Source organism: Haemaphysalis longicornis, unplaced genomic scaffold, assembly GCF_048455015.1.
Source record: "Haemaphysalis longicornis isolate Haplotype H1 unplaced genomic scaffold, Haemaphysalis longicornis Haplotype H1 scaffold_4, whole genome shotgun sequence".
NCBI classification, from domain to species: Eukaryota; Metazoa; Arthropoda; class Arachnida; order Ixodida; family Ixodidae; genus Haemaphysalis; species Haemaphysalis longicornis.
The window spans coordinates 149,780,696-149,796,129 of NW_027526361.1; the positions used below are offsets into that span (position 1 = coordinate 149,780,696).

The 15,434-nt window shown below is 47.8% G+C and overlaps 1 protein-coding gene across 1 annotated transcript in view; it reads left to right on the forward strand.

Moving 5' to 3' along the window:
- LOC144179431 (amine oxidase [flavin-containing]-like) overlaps positions 1–15,434 on the forward strand; it is a 121,642-nt gene that overhangs the window by 93,682 nt on the left and 12,526 nt on the right. Inside the window, exons 9-12 of the mRNA XM_077707783.1 lie at positions 6,672–6,831; positions 9,242–9,341; positions 11,822–11,933; positions 15,321–15,418. Coding sequence (XP_077563909.1) covers positions 6,672–6,831; positions 9,242–9,341; positions 11,822–11,933; positions 15,321–15,418 — 470 coding nt within the window. The remainder of the gene's footprint in view (positions 1–6,671; positions 6,832–9,241; positions 9,342–11,821; positions 11,934–15,320; positions 15,419–15,434) is intronic.

Consider the following 15,434-nt stretch of genomic DNA (forward strand, 5'->3'; position numbering starts at 1 on the left):
AGCACGCGCATAGAGGGAGAGCAGTACGGGGGGGAGAGCGCGCATGCGCAAGCAGCGCGCGCCCTTCCACGCCCCATCGCGCTGCTATCACGCACCTGTTTCTCCGAGACCGCGACGGAGCGAACGGGCTGACTACGACGCATGCGCGCGCCAGCTGCTATTGAGAGAGAGGAGGGAAGGAGGAGAGGCGCACCTGCTGCGGACGCGGAGCTGTGGACGCCGTCCAACGCAGGAAAAGGCGAGGCTAAGAAATGCTCTGCATTTAAAACAAAATGGCGGAGCTTGCACTAGTGGAGCAAGGCTGAAGAAACACCAGATCTGGCGGCTCCTCTCCCTTCGTCGGAGACGCGGCTGTTGCCCCTCGCATTTATTTCTCAACTTGCTGCCGAAAGTTTCCATGACTCAAACGCCGGATCGTTTCGCCCGCAAAGTTTCACATCTCTCTCAAAGTGGCCCGCGTTAGCACACGCTATAGAACCCGCGGCCAAGTCCAAAGCCAACGCCGCCGCTACGAACACGAAGGAAATGTTGCGCGCCCAGACTGCCATGCTAGCAGAATCGGACAGACGCCGGCTTCATAACACGGGGGGCTCAGGTTCGACTCCAATCATGGAAAGCGTCTTTTTAAAGCGAAGCTTTACTACTTTCGTCGAGCGGTCTCGCGGAGGGTGCGCAAGTTAACCTTTTGACCGGAGACGCACCCCCGGCGACACACCCCTGGCAGCGCATCGAGTGATTCGCCGGGCCCGCTGTCGGCGCTGCGCACAAGGCACCGTTTTAAGTCGTTTCGCGACTTCGCGGTGGCGGCCGCTCAGGCAGCCGACCAAAACTGCCGCCTTCCACGCACGCGCCGTTGGGTCGTCTCAGGATATGCGACTCATGTTGGACCGCGTTTGTTGTGAAACGGAAACGCCGCGTTCGCCGAGAATGAAAGCGAGACTGGACCTCCTTCTGTGAGCGTTGCACCGGACCAAACGACCTTGAGTCGTAGTCAGCAATACAGCTACATCAAAGGTTAACCAAACGAAGCCAAGGCTCAACCACACTAATATGCTACACGAGCGTTTCGAAGGTCTTTGGTTCGAATGTCATTTGACTCGTGTGACACCTTTGAGATGCTACATGACTCTTTTCAAAGGCCTCTGGTTAAAATGCCATTTGATTCAAAGGAGCACCATCAATGGCCTTTGATGTTCTCAAAGGCCTTTGAAACGATTACGGTTGTGCTCTCGAAAGTAGTTTCTGGATGCCGTAATTACAAAAAAAACGCAATTATTTACGAGTAAAAAATGCGGTTTAAGGTGCACAGTCTCCATAAATTTTCACTTTGTGTTTCTATCACTCGCTCTACGATGTCAACCTAAACTGTTAATCTCAACCCTGGCACTACGACAAAAAAGTACCGTCAGCGCATGTTTTGTGCGTCCTTGTAGATTCTTATCAATTTGATGGCTAATAACTGTTTTTTTGCTCATTTTACATCTAAAACATTTTTTTGTCAATAACGAAACAGGGCAGCAGTGGTGACACCAAAACATGGCGGGCGAACGAGGAAACTTTCAACTGCCTTTGAGAACTGCCCTGTAGATCGGCGAAGCTCCTTCCAACTCGAATGGCATTTGAAATTTGGAAGGTCATTTGACTGAAATATCCTTAACCTCCCGTGTAGCCCAGGTATTAGCCAAGCTTTTGCTTTGCATATCCAAGGTTAGCTGAGCTGCGCCGAAACCATTTTTTTTCAATTCGCTGCACATGTTTTAGTGGTCTGCCACTTATAACCCTGTTACCGTCGGGACTTTGTGGTGGCACGGTGGTTAGGTTCCTGTTTCACGGCGTAAAGGTGCCATGCTCGATTCCCGGGGCCTCCCTAACCAAATTTCTTTCTTGAAGGTTGGAGGTTTTTCGGTGCGACGGGCAGATTTGTCTCGGCCTAAACAGCTCTGCTGGTAATACAAAGTGACCATTTGGTATTTTTAAATGCAGAGCATTTCTTAGCCTCGCCTCTTCCTGCGTCGGACGGCGTCCACAGCTCCGCGTCCGCAGCAGGTGCGCGCATGCGTCGCAGTCAGCCCGTTCGCTCGTCACCCCCGAAACGCTCCGTCGCGGTCTCGGCCACGGCCGGGCTGGAGGAGCGGCGGGCGCGCACTTTCATATGAAAGTGCGTGCTTGCCGCTCCTCCAGTCCGGCCGTGTCTCGGCGAAACAGGTGCGTGATAGCAGCGCCACGGGGCGGCCTCTCTCGCATACACCGTGGCCCCACGTAATTCGCGCCAGCAGCGCCAAATCCTCCCCTAGTAGTACGTGGCCTCTGAGAAACGTTGCATTAATCGCCATGGCAACGAGTGGCGAGGGGGGAAAGGGCGTTTGCTGACGTCGCGGACGCTGCTGACGTCATTTATCCCGCGGCAGCCAGGCCGTGCCGCCGCGCGCCGGCCCCTGAAACCGACGCTCGTCCAACTTTCGCGCTCGGCAATGGCACCAGGCGCGAAAGTGGGACGACCGGCGCCGATGACTCGAAATGGCCGCCGCCCGTCGTTTGTTATGTGTGCAGTAACGTGTTTAATAATTGAACGAAGAAAACATGTAGGTAATAGTACGTTTTCTGGTGTCGAATTGTTGTCTTTGTGGCGAAATTAATTGGAGTGTTACACAAACATTATTTTTGCTATGCATTTATTCAAAATTCATATGAGGACGTCTTTGATTCGAAGTCATGAAAACACATGTACTACACCAATATATTGCACATACATTTTATGTACACAGTATTGGACTAAGCAAAAATATGAAATATGCAAATTTAGGCACACAATATTGTACAATAGGAAAAAACGTGCTACATACACATTTACAATAACACGGTTAGGCGGGCTAGTTGGTATTCTGAATTCATGGCTGTTACTTTTGCGCAACTTTACACGGTGACAGGTACAGGTCTTCGAGTACCTTTTTGTATCGGTCTCCGTCTAAAGTTGCGCAACAGTTACAGCCATGAATACACATTTAGGTACACAATACTTGATTACGAAAGAAGAACTTCGAAAGTTCTAGTCCCTACACCGATTTCTTTTTTCGCGCACACCTCGGCGGGAGAAGAAAAGAACTTGAAAGTTCCACTCAATGTATACTTATTTCTTGGGCTCACCTCGAGACAGGAATGTTCTTTAGACATTAAAAAAATTCATTTCAGTTCAGAGACACAATAATTGAGAATCTATATGTTAAAAGAAAGCACGCACACGTATGCTTCAAGCCCTGCCTTTCGGGCGAGTTAACGCAAACTCTGAAAGAAAGCGTTGACCCGCCCATTAACCTGCATACACTTCCGAGAAATCATGTTCACATCAACAAAATGCAACCATAAAAAACTGTTGCAACACAATGACCGCACTGTAGACACTCTTTGCTGGATTATATCTACGTACAAAAACAATGCCCGAACATGTGCACGTCGTAGAACACAGAACACAAATCGAACGCACCCGTCTTTTCTTTTAATGGCGCGTGAATTAACAGTCTGCTTACCGGGGGTGGGAGGGAAGGCTGGGGGGGGGGAGAAGACACCCAGAAAAAAAAGAAGATTTCCTGTATTTTAAGCCGCAGATATCGGCCAGGTTGTTACAAGCTACCCTCTAACTCGCGTCTGGGCAGCGCCTCTTATCTCATCCTGTCCGATACGGCATGACCATTCTAACTTCAGAACTATGGAACACCAAACCCATTCGCGATAAGATGACAAGGCGCGGGCGCGCAGTTTAGATTGAACAGCAAAGCCGGCAATGCTACTTGGTTTTATTTATTTTTTAATGAGCGAAACGCTTGCAATGGCGGCTGCAGACAACGCATGTATTTCGGTTTGGCCTTCCACTGCTTCATGTGAAAATCGACTTGCATTGAACACCGCGGAGTTACGTCAGATATTTCGGAGCTCTGAAGCAACGCTTGGCAGTAGTTTCGCCGCAAATATACGTTTTGGAGCAAGACGGGGGAGGAAAAAATGCTTAGGGCGCAGCACCTCAACGCCATCAATCGATGTGGTAGTATGTATGTACGCCATGAAAGGCAAGAAGCGCGTACAGTTGAGCTTGCCTTCTTTGTGAGCAGGTGCGTCGTGATGACATTGGATGGATTGAGGAGAGTCACCGGAGGAAACGTCCAAGGAAGTCGCAAACCATCCTCGACTTGGGGCCCAAACCTAGACTCATACCTGCTGCACGAAACAACAAAAAATACCTTGATAAGTATACTGAATCGACGTTCCAGCAGTTACTAAGGCAATCATCAAAATGCGGCAATGCCACCACAAATTCATCTTGCGAGCAAGTGTGTGCGTGCCAAAGACGCGTTTACTTCTACTAAAACTTTGCGTACCTGCACAGCTGGGATATATTTGCACATTAGTTTCCACTCCAAGACGAGTGACATGTCTCATTAACTTCACGTTACATGCGCGAATTATTTTGAAAACAGAAGAGTGCAATCAGTCGGCTTTTAAGGAATTCACTATAACTTGTACAAAGCTAATTTGCTTACCTGTCGTCTTTGGAGAAGGCGAGAAACTTGGTCGAACTGTACCGCCCTGTGTTGCTGCACCACAGAGCTGCGCAGGAGTGGTAACACTCCTTCCTCCGCTGCCCCATATTTAGAATACATTCGAATGTATTTTATAATGCAGCGAAACTTTCCGTCCGTTGAAGCGTTTAGGCAACCCGCGCAACCCTTCGCACGCCGGCTCGCACACGCACGTACCGAACTGGCCCGCCGTGCGCGCCGAGAGAAAGAAAAAAAAAAACATTGGCGCCGGTGAGCTGTTGCGCATGCGTGAGGAGGCGCGGAAGGTTGACGGTGTGGAAAGAAGGAAACACTGAGGGAAAGAGAAGGGCCACGCCGCAGCACCGTGCCGCTAGGATCGCCACAATTTCGGAAACCGAAACTAGCCAAAGTCGCCGACCAGTGGCAGCGCGGTGGGGCGTAGAAGAGCGCGCGCTGCTTGCGCATGCGCGCTCTCCCCCCCCCCCCCCCCCCCCCCCCCGTACCACTCTCCCTCTACTGCGCGCGCTGCAAATATAAAGCCGCTAGCGGTCGCTCGTGCTTCAGTCACTGCGTTGCTCCTTCCTTTCGTGGTTGACGCTCGCTCCCACGTTTACTCGTGTCTGCTACTCCAGCATCACGGAAGAAGCGATTGAAGCAACACTTCCTTCAACCAGTACTGAGGCCCCAATGCTCTGCATTTACTCGTCTTCCCCTCGCGGGAAGGCGCGGGAATTTTTTTTTGGCTATCGTGACATTCAATGTTACACAGGCGCAGTTGTTCTGTCGAACGCGCAATCACATGCGCTCCATATGATGGGCGTTTCGCCGTTATCGGTGGCAAGATTTCTGGGAGGGCAACACACATGTCCCGCAGCATCTTTGCAGGATCACCAGGGGCGGCGAGAAGGGCTGGAAGGGGTGTCACCGCCATTGGAAACTCATGAGTTCCGGCCACCTAGAAAATAATGCACGGCGTGGGAAATTCCGTGTTCCTCGTCCCCTGCAATATTGCGGATGATGGATTTTGCAGTTCCCTCCGTGCCTGAAGAACTTCAAAGGCATTAGTCTTTGCAGTGCTGCTGTTCCGATTTTAGTAGCCATCGACAGTGCCGTACGCAGCATTTTGCTTCTTTGGTGGGGGCGGGAGGAGCACATAAAAAATTGTGGTTGATCCCTCTTTTGGAGGAATCGGTAAAACACGAAAGTGACAGGTGCCTTCACAGGAGCAGTTGAAGGTTAAGGGAACCTCCTTCATGTGCGAATGGTTCGCGACCCTGACCCTGCCAGACGAAGTGACGCCGACAAGAAAGCAGCTAAACAGAGACAACAAAACCAAAAATTGCATGCCCAGAAACAGCAGCTTGAAACATATAACGGCCATGGGAACAACGCGACAGAAGAGGGTGCCTCAATTCTCGTGCGTCCCCCGTACACGAAGGTGCTGGCATCGAGGCGCCAACTGTCAACGCTCATTAGCGTCATGATGCTCTACTTCATTTCGCCTCTTCTAGACGGCAGCACCATCTCAAATAGCGCAGTAGGCAGAGCCCCACGTACCTCCCGTTGTGGCGAGAAGCTCGTGGGCTCGAATCCTGGCGCCGCCGCGTCAACTGAACTTTTTCTGACGACGTCACTTACGTGACGGATATGACGTCAGTGAAATCTTTGTGTACCCGGGCATAAAACACTTTCGTGTTAAAATGGAACAAATAATAACAAACGAAGATGACAAAATATTACTAACAAACAAATTTAGTCGATAGTAGCAAACAGCACAAACAAACACACCCGGAAACAACAAAATGGTTTGTGGTTGATCCAGCCTTGAAAATCACCCGTCCTAAAAATTTCGGGCCGCCTCTTCCCACCCCCCGCCCCTCCTCTCTGCATACGCCTGTGACCATCGAATGTTCCCCCAGTTTGCCCGTAGCGGCTAGAGCGGTATTAGCCACGCTCTGGATCAGACTACTTGCCCAAGCAAGCTTACGGCAATTGTGAGATGAAGCGGGGACACGAGGGCTCTTAGATCTACTGCCAGATTCTCACTACATTTTTCTCGTGGTACAGTGCTGAAGCCGTACAGGGCTTTCACAACTCACACTGATGTTCACGCGTATTGCCGCCTCGTTTCCTCTCCAGGGAAGCCACGTGATAATGGCCATGGCACCTCCTATGCAAATGCGAGTTCACTACTCGCCACCGCTTCCTCCACTGCGCAACCAGCTTCTTCAGCGGATGCCCATGGGCTCAGTCTGGAAGTGCCTCGTCTATTATAGGGAGCCTTTCTGGAGGAAAATAGGTATGTAGGATCATCGAGTCGCCGCTGCTTTAAACGACAATATATGGGTATCCCCTCGGGAAATTATTGCCGATGTAAAATTACCGTAACAAGCCACTACAATAAAATTTACTTTAATGGAATGAATGCATTCATATTTATTACAAAAATTAAACACGCCGCATATTTGTACTTGAAACTGAGACATTTGTAATTCATCCGCTTTTTTTGCCAAGAAGCTAGGAAATTAATTTAAGATATACGTTCAACAAAAATGTCTATTATATGTGTTCACCAATGTATGCACCCTTTCTGCTTTCTTCTGAACTTGGAAATGTTAACACGCACGATGAGTAAGTTATCAGAATGAATAAAAATGTCGTAAGCTCACGGGCACAGTTCCGAGTTTGTCCATGAGAGAACAACCAAAAAACAGTAACAAAGTAGGCTTTCTTTTGTAGTCGAGCGTTTGTTTCTAGCGTAGAACAGAATGAATCAATGCCCCAATTCAGAACAAACCCGTCTTCATCTGAGCATTGCACAAAAAAGGAAACAAGTGGGATTTCAACCGATGCAATATCCGATGAATAAGAACCTCTACGTCAGCCTGAGTTAAGGAACAAAAAGAACGAGGAAGTCTAAGCAATACTACACGCAACGAAGTATGTTATGCAGTAAACAAATGTTACGCTAAGTACAGACAGCGCAAACTTGACAGAATGGACGAGGATGCGTTCTCACGTAGTTAGCACATTATCTGGGGGGATGTTGCGAGGAGTCCTTGTGTTGGTTCTTCTGTACAAACTGATTTACATACTGTTTAGGATCACTACAGACTTCCGCATTCAACACGAGCGATTATGTGGTGTTTCTGGCTCAACCCCGATTCATAGGTTCTTTTCAACCTTTGGCCTGCTTCTCACAGCCATGTTGGCATGTCTCATTTGTGTTAAAGGGCCTTCGACGACCCGCTCTTAAAGGACAGTTCACACCGCTGCTAGCACGTTCAGTTTTCACCCGGTCAGGGGCAAATGTGTGTGGTTTCGGGGATTGTCTTTCCCGATGGGCAGTGCCTCATTTATTTGCACATTGCGCCTGGACCGATATCGTCCTTGATTTTTTTTTGAATGCTCCGACTATACGGCACATGGGGAAAAGTTTGCGGAGCTTTTTATTTCGTGTGCATGTGTGGCACAACTGGCTATGACCTGGCTGCATCGAATATTTAGTGTAATTTCACATGATGCGTTCGAGCTAAAATGGAGAATTGAAGCTTTGTTTTGTCTGGAGCGCGTTTTATAATTTTTATTTTGACCAGCGTGGTCCCTTAACCAATGTGGATTGTGATCCACACTAAGCAACAAGGCGTCTCAAAGAGCATGCTCTCTACGTCGGAGAAATTGTTGAAAACGGAAGATGTCAACTCTTCCCTATGCATCGCACGAAGGGTATCCACGATGAGAATTTCCGGCTATAAAAAACTGGCCTAAAATTATAGCTTTTTTTCTGCAGACTTCTTGATGATTTTTAGTATGTAAATCACGTGGGCACTCCCAGTACGTCTTTTCTTTCTCGCGCCTCCCTTCTGTGACCCAATTTTGTTGGGATAACATACACGCGGCGCAATTTCAATGATAGGTTAAGTGAGCAACTTGTCATTGCTACAACGAGAGCCCCTCGTCGGAGGAGAGCGGGATAAAACAGGCGCACCGTCGTCAAGGGGGGTTTCTTGACCGACAACCTCCTAGCGCTGCACCGCAAGCCAAGGCATGAGCACTGTAACGAGGAGATCGGAAAGCGTTCTCTTCGCTTTCTATGCTACCATGGCTGGTGCAGCTGTCAGATTCTGCGAGGCGACTTTTGGTCACACCATCGCTGGAATCTCGAATGACAGCTCCAATGCTGGAGTGTAAAACGGAAGCATTGATCCTTCTCAAATCATATACATTGCATAAGGCACCAAACATGCGCCTAAAGTACAAAAGAAGGCCCTACAAATACGTAGCTCACTTGTTTGCTCCAATGGCTTTCTTGAGGAGGGTATGAAAACTGCATCGCAGTTCTGGCAATGATCCGGAGGTCTGCGCTTTTATTCCTTTAATGCTATGATTATGTGTTTTTGAAACAACACGTATTCAGTACGTCTGATTTTTATTGTTGTGCAACTAGAAGAGAACATAACGTTCAGATTGCTACATGCCGGCCGGACCAGTCGGAAAAAAAATGTAGACGAAGGGCGGGACAAATTTATTTGAATACCGCCATAAGAACGACAATGTCGAGTCAGCATAATAATCGTCATTATTAGGGATAGGGGCCTTGGTGGCGTGTGGATCTGTCAGTATCATGTTTTTTGTGCGGCAATATATATACTGATTCCATCAAAGTGCGCAAAGTTTAAATTTGAATCGTTATTTCCATCATTTTGCAGGCTACTCTGGTTCCATGATTTTCACTCTGGTAGAAGACTGCCCTGTTGTGTACACCATGGATGACACGAAACCAGATGGCCAGTACCCCGGAATCATTGGGTAAGGGCCGCATTCATGGCATAAGTTGTTCGTCATCATTGCTTCCGTGCCCATTGCTTAGAACAAAATCTTTGTTACGTAACCCCCCCTGATGTATTGGACAACGCTTTTTAAGCAGGAATGTATGCCGCCGCAGGGGCTTTCAATAGTCGCTACCGCCCACGATTTTCGCTGTGGCATGCACCGAGAATATATGTATTAGTTAATGAATTGCCGAACCTGCAAAAGTGTCACTACCCCCTGATGGGCACATACCCGTAATTAGTCACTAGAAAACGCTTTGCTTTAGACGCCGGAATATTGCTCATCCTGTATCTTATTTTTAGGTGGGTTCAGCCAAACATTACGTCACGTCTTTCGGAACGCCATTGGGACGTGGAAGGCAGTCGCTATATTCAAAGCGCATTGTTCCTTCGCGCGCAGCCCATTTGCCGCCCGGTACAGGGGTTTCGCGGTGGTGGTGGCATGCGCGTATCCAAGCGAGCGAACGAGCCACCCCAGCAGAAAGAAACGGAGGAGCGGCGCCTGGCAAAAATTGTGAGGAAGAAGGCGCCACGCGCAGCTTAGGCGTTATCTTTTAGAGCATCGCCACATCTCAGTATGTCTTCCCTCATCCCCCTCATACTTTCGCCGTTAGTCGCCGCCTCCTCCGTTTGTGACTTATCCGAACCACGTGGCATTCGTGCGGGAGGTTCAAACACGATTGGCAACGACATGCTCGCCGGCAGCGAAGCGCTGCGAGATAACGGCAGAGCAACGCGCTCCGCCATGCGGTCGCTAATCACGCGGTCACTTCCTTAAAAGCAGGAGGTATGCGCAGTGACCGAGAAGACTGCAGTACACGCTGCGCACAAATTTCGCATTATGGAGTATAGTAATCGTCTTGTGATTTTGTATGTCCTCTGTGACAACTACGAAAAAAAGCTTCGAGGCCTCACCGCGCTTGGTGAGTGTGGAAGGAAAAATATTTGATTGTGGCAAGCGAGCCGTTAGTGTTGCGGTTGCTACCAATATTTGCTTCGATGAAAGGGCCTGGAGAGAGTGGGATGGTGCAATCGATTGCAACAGGTTTCCTCGGAAAATACTATCGTAAGTACGCTACTGGTCGCTGTTAGGAAACCCTCCCGAGTTCCTTACAGAGCAAGCAAAATAACGTCCAAAGTTAGTTTTCTGTCGCAGTTCAGTTATATTGTCGCTGTTAGCAAATTATATAAGAGCAACACTTCGTACTTCAATTTGTGTATTGGTGTCAACTTTTGTAATACTTCTGCAATGAAGACACCACCTCGTGTGCGTACCACAAATTGAATGTATTTGATTATTATCTGAAGGAAATGACATCCACACGTTTGCTAAAAAAAAGTCAAAACAATTTCTTTTTTTCTAATTAAGTGCTTACGAAAGAATTCTGTTCAAGCAGCGCAGCAACTTCGAGCTTAGGAAAAAATGACTGCCCTTCCACACTGGGATGTTCGATGACCCCCGAATCTGGGCGCAGTGCAAGGAGTGCATTTGACAAAACACGCTGGTTTATAATTTGCAGTTGAGCATACTTCTTAACCCATTAGCTGAATGAACGTTGAAGGACTGCCCTTTTACTCTTGCGTACCAGCATGGGTCTGCCCGTATTCCTCTCGCGGTGTGGGCATCTTACTGTCTAAGTAACACCAACCCAAACCGCTCAACCATAGAGGGTAGCGGTCGGGGCGCATTTGGCCATGAGCAATACATGTTTAAATTTTCCACCAGCACAACGAACATCTCTGAAGCCTAGCTGCCCCCCCCCCCCCCCCATCTTTGATCTTTCTACCCGTGCTCTCATAAAGGGATGACCGGTGATGCGCCCGTGCTTAGCAGGAAAGACACCGGCAAATTCCTGGCAGGCACTCTTTGCCAGTGGGTCCTTCAAGAAGGCAACCCAACCCGCCGCGGTGGCTCAGTGGCTAAGGCGTTGCGCTGCTGAGCACGAGGTCGCGGGTTCGATTCCCGGCCGCGGCGGCCGCTTTTCTGATGGAGGCGAAAAGCAAAAACATCCGTGTGTACGAGATTTCGGCGCACGATAAAGATCCCCAGGTGGTCAAAATTAATCCGGAGCCCTCCACTGCGGCGCGCCTCATCGCCTGCGTTGCGTCGGCGCGTTAAACCCTACAATCAATCAAGAAGGCAACCCAAGCACTACGTTCTTGAATCGAAACATTTACGTTCTGCGTGAACTTGCTGATGGACGCTATGTGCAGACACCGAGATATTAACAGAAAAGCTGTAAAATACTCATCATACCTGAACTTAAACTTGACTTCCTATTCTCCACAAGTTAATTGATTTCAAAGTTTGAAGGTTTATCGGAAAATTTATTTTGCGTACTAACAGATAATAATTGGTAAATACAGTTACGGTACATGTATGTGTATAGTAACTGATGCTTTCTCAAGACCAAAAATATTAACAGTGGGTGTACTTGCTATGCAACAAACGCGTAGGTTTCTGCCAGCCCAAAAAGCAAGAATGCTGGTTCACAAGCCACCCGAGGAGCGTAAGCAGAAGATTATCCAAGCGTTTGCCAAGGCCATGCAGACGGACGAGGCACTTCACGTGAGTGACGACTTCCGGTTGGTGATGCGATTAATTTGTCTGGTAGTACAAGGGCGCCTCTTTCCTGTAGTCATTTACGGTTTGCATTAGAATGCCAGGTCAATAAACAATCAGTTAATCAACAAGGCAGGCTGTAGTAATGAATGACAGCAAGCATCCGCTACTCTGCTATTCATATTGTGTGCATCAAAGCCGGAGATAAGTAAATGTAATGCATTACTGCTAGTGTGATAGGTGTGCGACGAATTAAAGCTATGTTAGAGCTTAAAGGAGCACTGACACGAAAATTTTATGTTGCACTTTTATTGCTTTTATCGATGCTTAATGGTCTGGCGAACCTGAAACAGCACTTCAAATACTTCAGCGCGCGATAGTTAATTACATTATACGGCCTGAAAATCGTTTGTTTCAAATTCCCGCGCTTTCATCCCGAACGGCGCACATGACAGAATCCCGGCCTGACCTCACCGCTTTGTGCGGACATCACCGGCGCCCGCTTGAGAGGGTGTTGCACCGCTCGCCGCTCGTGGGGCCGCGCGCGTGAAGTGACGTCACGAGTTTTTGACGAGCGCTGTCGCGTCACTTCTTTTGGCTTCACGGGGCGATGTCACGCTGATGTCCATTTGCCGATTGCCGCTCCGCGCTCTGCTCCGTCGGCGCGATAAATGAGATCCAATTGAACTATGTTCTTCGCGTCGCACGCCGCTCATATTTCAGCCAGGGTATTCTGTTGAGTGAAGGAAGCGAACTGTGCAATAATGTTAACGCCGAAAATTGGTGTCAGTGCTCCTTTAAAGGCTCCAAAGTTGTCGCTATTCACTTTCACATTCATACATTCCCTGTCGGTAACATGGGGCGATTTCGAGGCATTTGTGAAATGGTGAATACGTTAAAAACCGGCCATATCTTCCCTCACTTCTTCTATCCCATTAATACAAAAACCGAAATGACCCTCTTTCCACTCTTACTTCTAATCACACAAATTTTAAAAGCAAATGTAATGTGTATATATAAAGAAGTACAAAGGGAGACAAAAAGAGCACTAGAGAAAGTAAGTGACAAGGTGGAAGGTGACGATGTGTCTCGGGAAATAGCTGTGAGCATTTTTCTCTCAGTATATTCCCACATAAATATTTTTGTGTGTCTGTTCGTGCGTGCGTGAGTGTGAGTGTGTGTGTATGTATGTGTATTAAGGACAATCAGGACGCTCATAAAGATATGCAACGTTCCAAGGCGTCAAAAGTGCATGTAACAATTTCATAATTTGGCTTGTTATGTGGACGCAGTCAAAATTTCCATCCTTTAAGGCCAAAGCTTTAAATGCGTGATAGTGCAAAATTTGGCGTTCTCATTGTGGTCGGGTAAAGAAAACAGGCGCCGCTCGAAATAGTAAAAAAAAAACAGATTCGCTGAGCACTTACATATGGTTGCATGTTTGAAGGTGAAAGCGATATGGCGTCCCCTGTTGATATTCGTGAGACTTCTTTGCTGCTACAACGTCTTTGCATCTATGTCTTGGCTTTCGTTTATTCCTCATTTGCAACAAGTTAATTCGACCGGAAGACGGTGCCATTTTGCATGTCCCAGCCTTCTCTGATTTAAAAGTGAACGGTTGTTGTGATGCTCAGCTACTCATGCTCCATCAAGTTTACCTGCCACATAGCTGAACAAGACAACTGAACGCGAACGTCAACGAACTATAGGCTGTTAACGTATAAATGTGCGCTAGTTGGTTCGAATTGTGAAACATGGTTAAGTAGCGTGATAAAGACGGGAGAATACGAAGAATCCACACAGGACTAGCGCTGGACACCAGCTGAAATTTTTACTACACACATATACGTGAACGGTGCTTGCGTGAACATCTCCAAAGCAACAAGAATAAATCGCGACGAAGTCAATTGGTGCATTTTCTTACGTACATGGCAGTGCGCATTCAGATAATCTATTTATTTTTTTGGCAAACTAATAGATGCCGTGCTTACAGTTATCACCAGCTGTCACGATGCGCCATGCATCAAACAATTCATGGCTGGCTTGGTACTTAAAACAGCGCATTATCAGAGTCTTGTCGAATCTTGTCGAAAAGTGAAAACATTGTGGAACACACAGGCAGCGGCGGCAGTGGTAAAATAAATGCCCCCCCCCCCCCCCCCCCCCGAAGCGAGCGCTTCAACTGCTGTACGGTGCTCTCGGAGGCTGTCATTATGGCACACCAGTATGCCCTATATAGCATTTTCAACAAGATAGAGGTAACAAGATAGAGGCACTTTGCATACACCTTGTTTGCAACCAACAAACTGCGTGTCCCGGCTTTACCGTCTTACTGTCCCGTCTTCAATGCGCTACTTAACAATGTTTTACAGTTTATAGGCTGTCTTATTTTATCACTGCAATGTGCTTATGAAGTAAAGGAGTTGAAGAATGCATATTAGTAATTGAACAGACATAGCGAAATCTTCCACTTCCGTCCGTCAACTCTCCCAACATATGGCAGCAAAAACCCGCAGTGGCAAACTGCGTAGGAGACAGATCAAAGCCATTGGAAAGGGTTAACGCAGATTACAAAGCAAAACAACTCCTTTGACAACGCGAGCCGGGAGCAAGGCGTCTGAGGCATTCAAATGGGCATTTATGCTGCCGTATTCACTACCCGTAAGAAGTGCTTAAGTGTCTTTGGGCTTTTGGTTTGTCAAGTAAAGCGTCGACCGGCCCAAGTAGATCCAGGTTGTGGGGTTTAAACCAGCGGAAGCAATACCAGCTGCACTCGGTATTGTGTGCCAGTATGTTTTTTTGCTCTGTTTTTGAGGCACCGCGAGCCAGTATGTTTCTGTTGTATCAGTTTCTGTGTTGCCGAGACTTCGCCTCTCTTCGGTTCCGTTTTGTAACCCGTATTCTCTATCTACTTTCATAAACTTCACTTACCTGGAACTTGGAAATTAATAAGTGCTGTATAGTTTATGTACCTGTGTTTTGTTTTAAATACGGCGAACTGTTCGTTAGGGTACATTAGGCACACATGCAAGAGTCGGGCTTGCACTGCTAGTAGTAAGGGGAGTTCTTGCTCTATATAATAAAATGCTTATGCAACAGCACTGAATACAGCTTTCACGTTCGCCAATGCGGGCTGTGCCAAAAAATTGATTGGTATTATTATGTATGTATATTTATTAGATTAGCCATCCTTATTATTTATTTGTGAAAGAAAACAGTGTGTATGAAAACTTGCGAGTCACCATGTCCTGCTTTTCTGGCGGAGAGCGTAGTTGTAACAGTGAATGCTATTACATTGTAACCGGGGTAGGAACGAACAAGGGGAAGTTACTGTTCGAAGTAATACGCACATCGGCATCTATTTAAATGCGCTTGCTTATTCTTGTATTGCAGCCCATTCACTACGAGGAGTACAACTGGGCTGAGGAACAGTATGCCGGAGGCTGCTACACGTGCATGATGCCACCGGGGTTCCTGACAACGTTCCGAAAGTGAGTAATCCCTCTG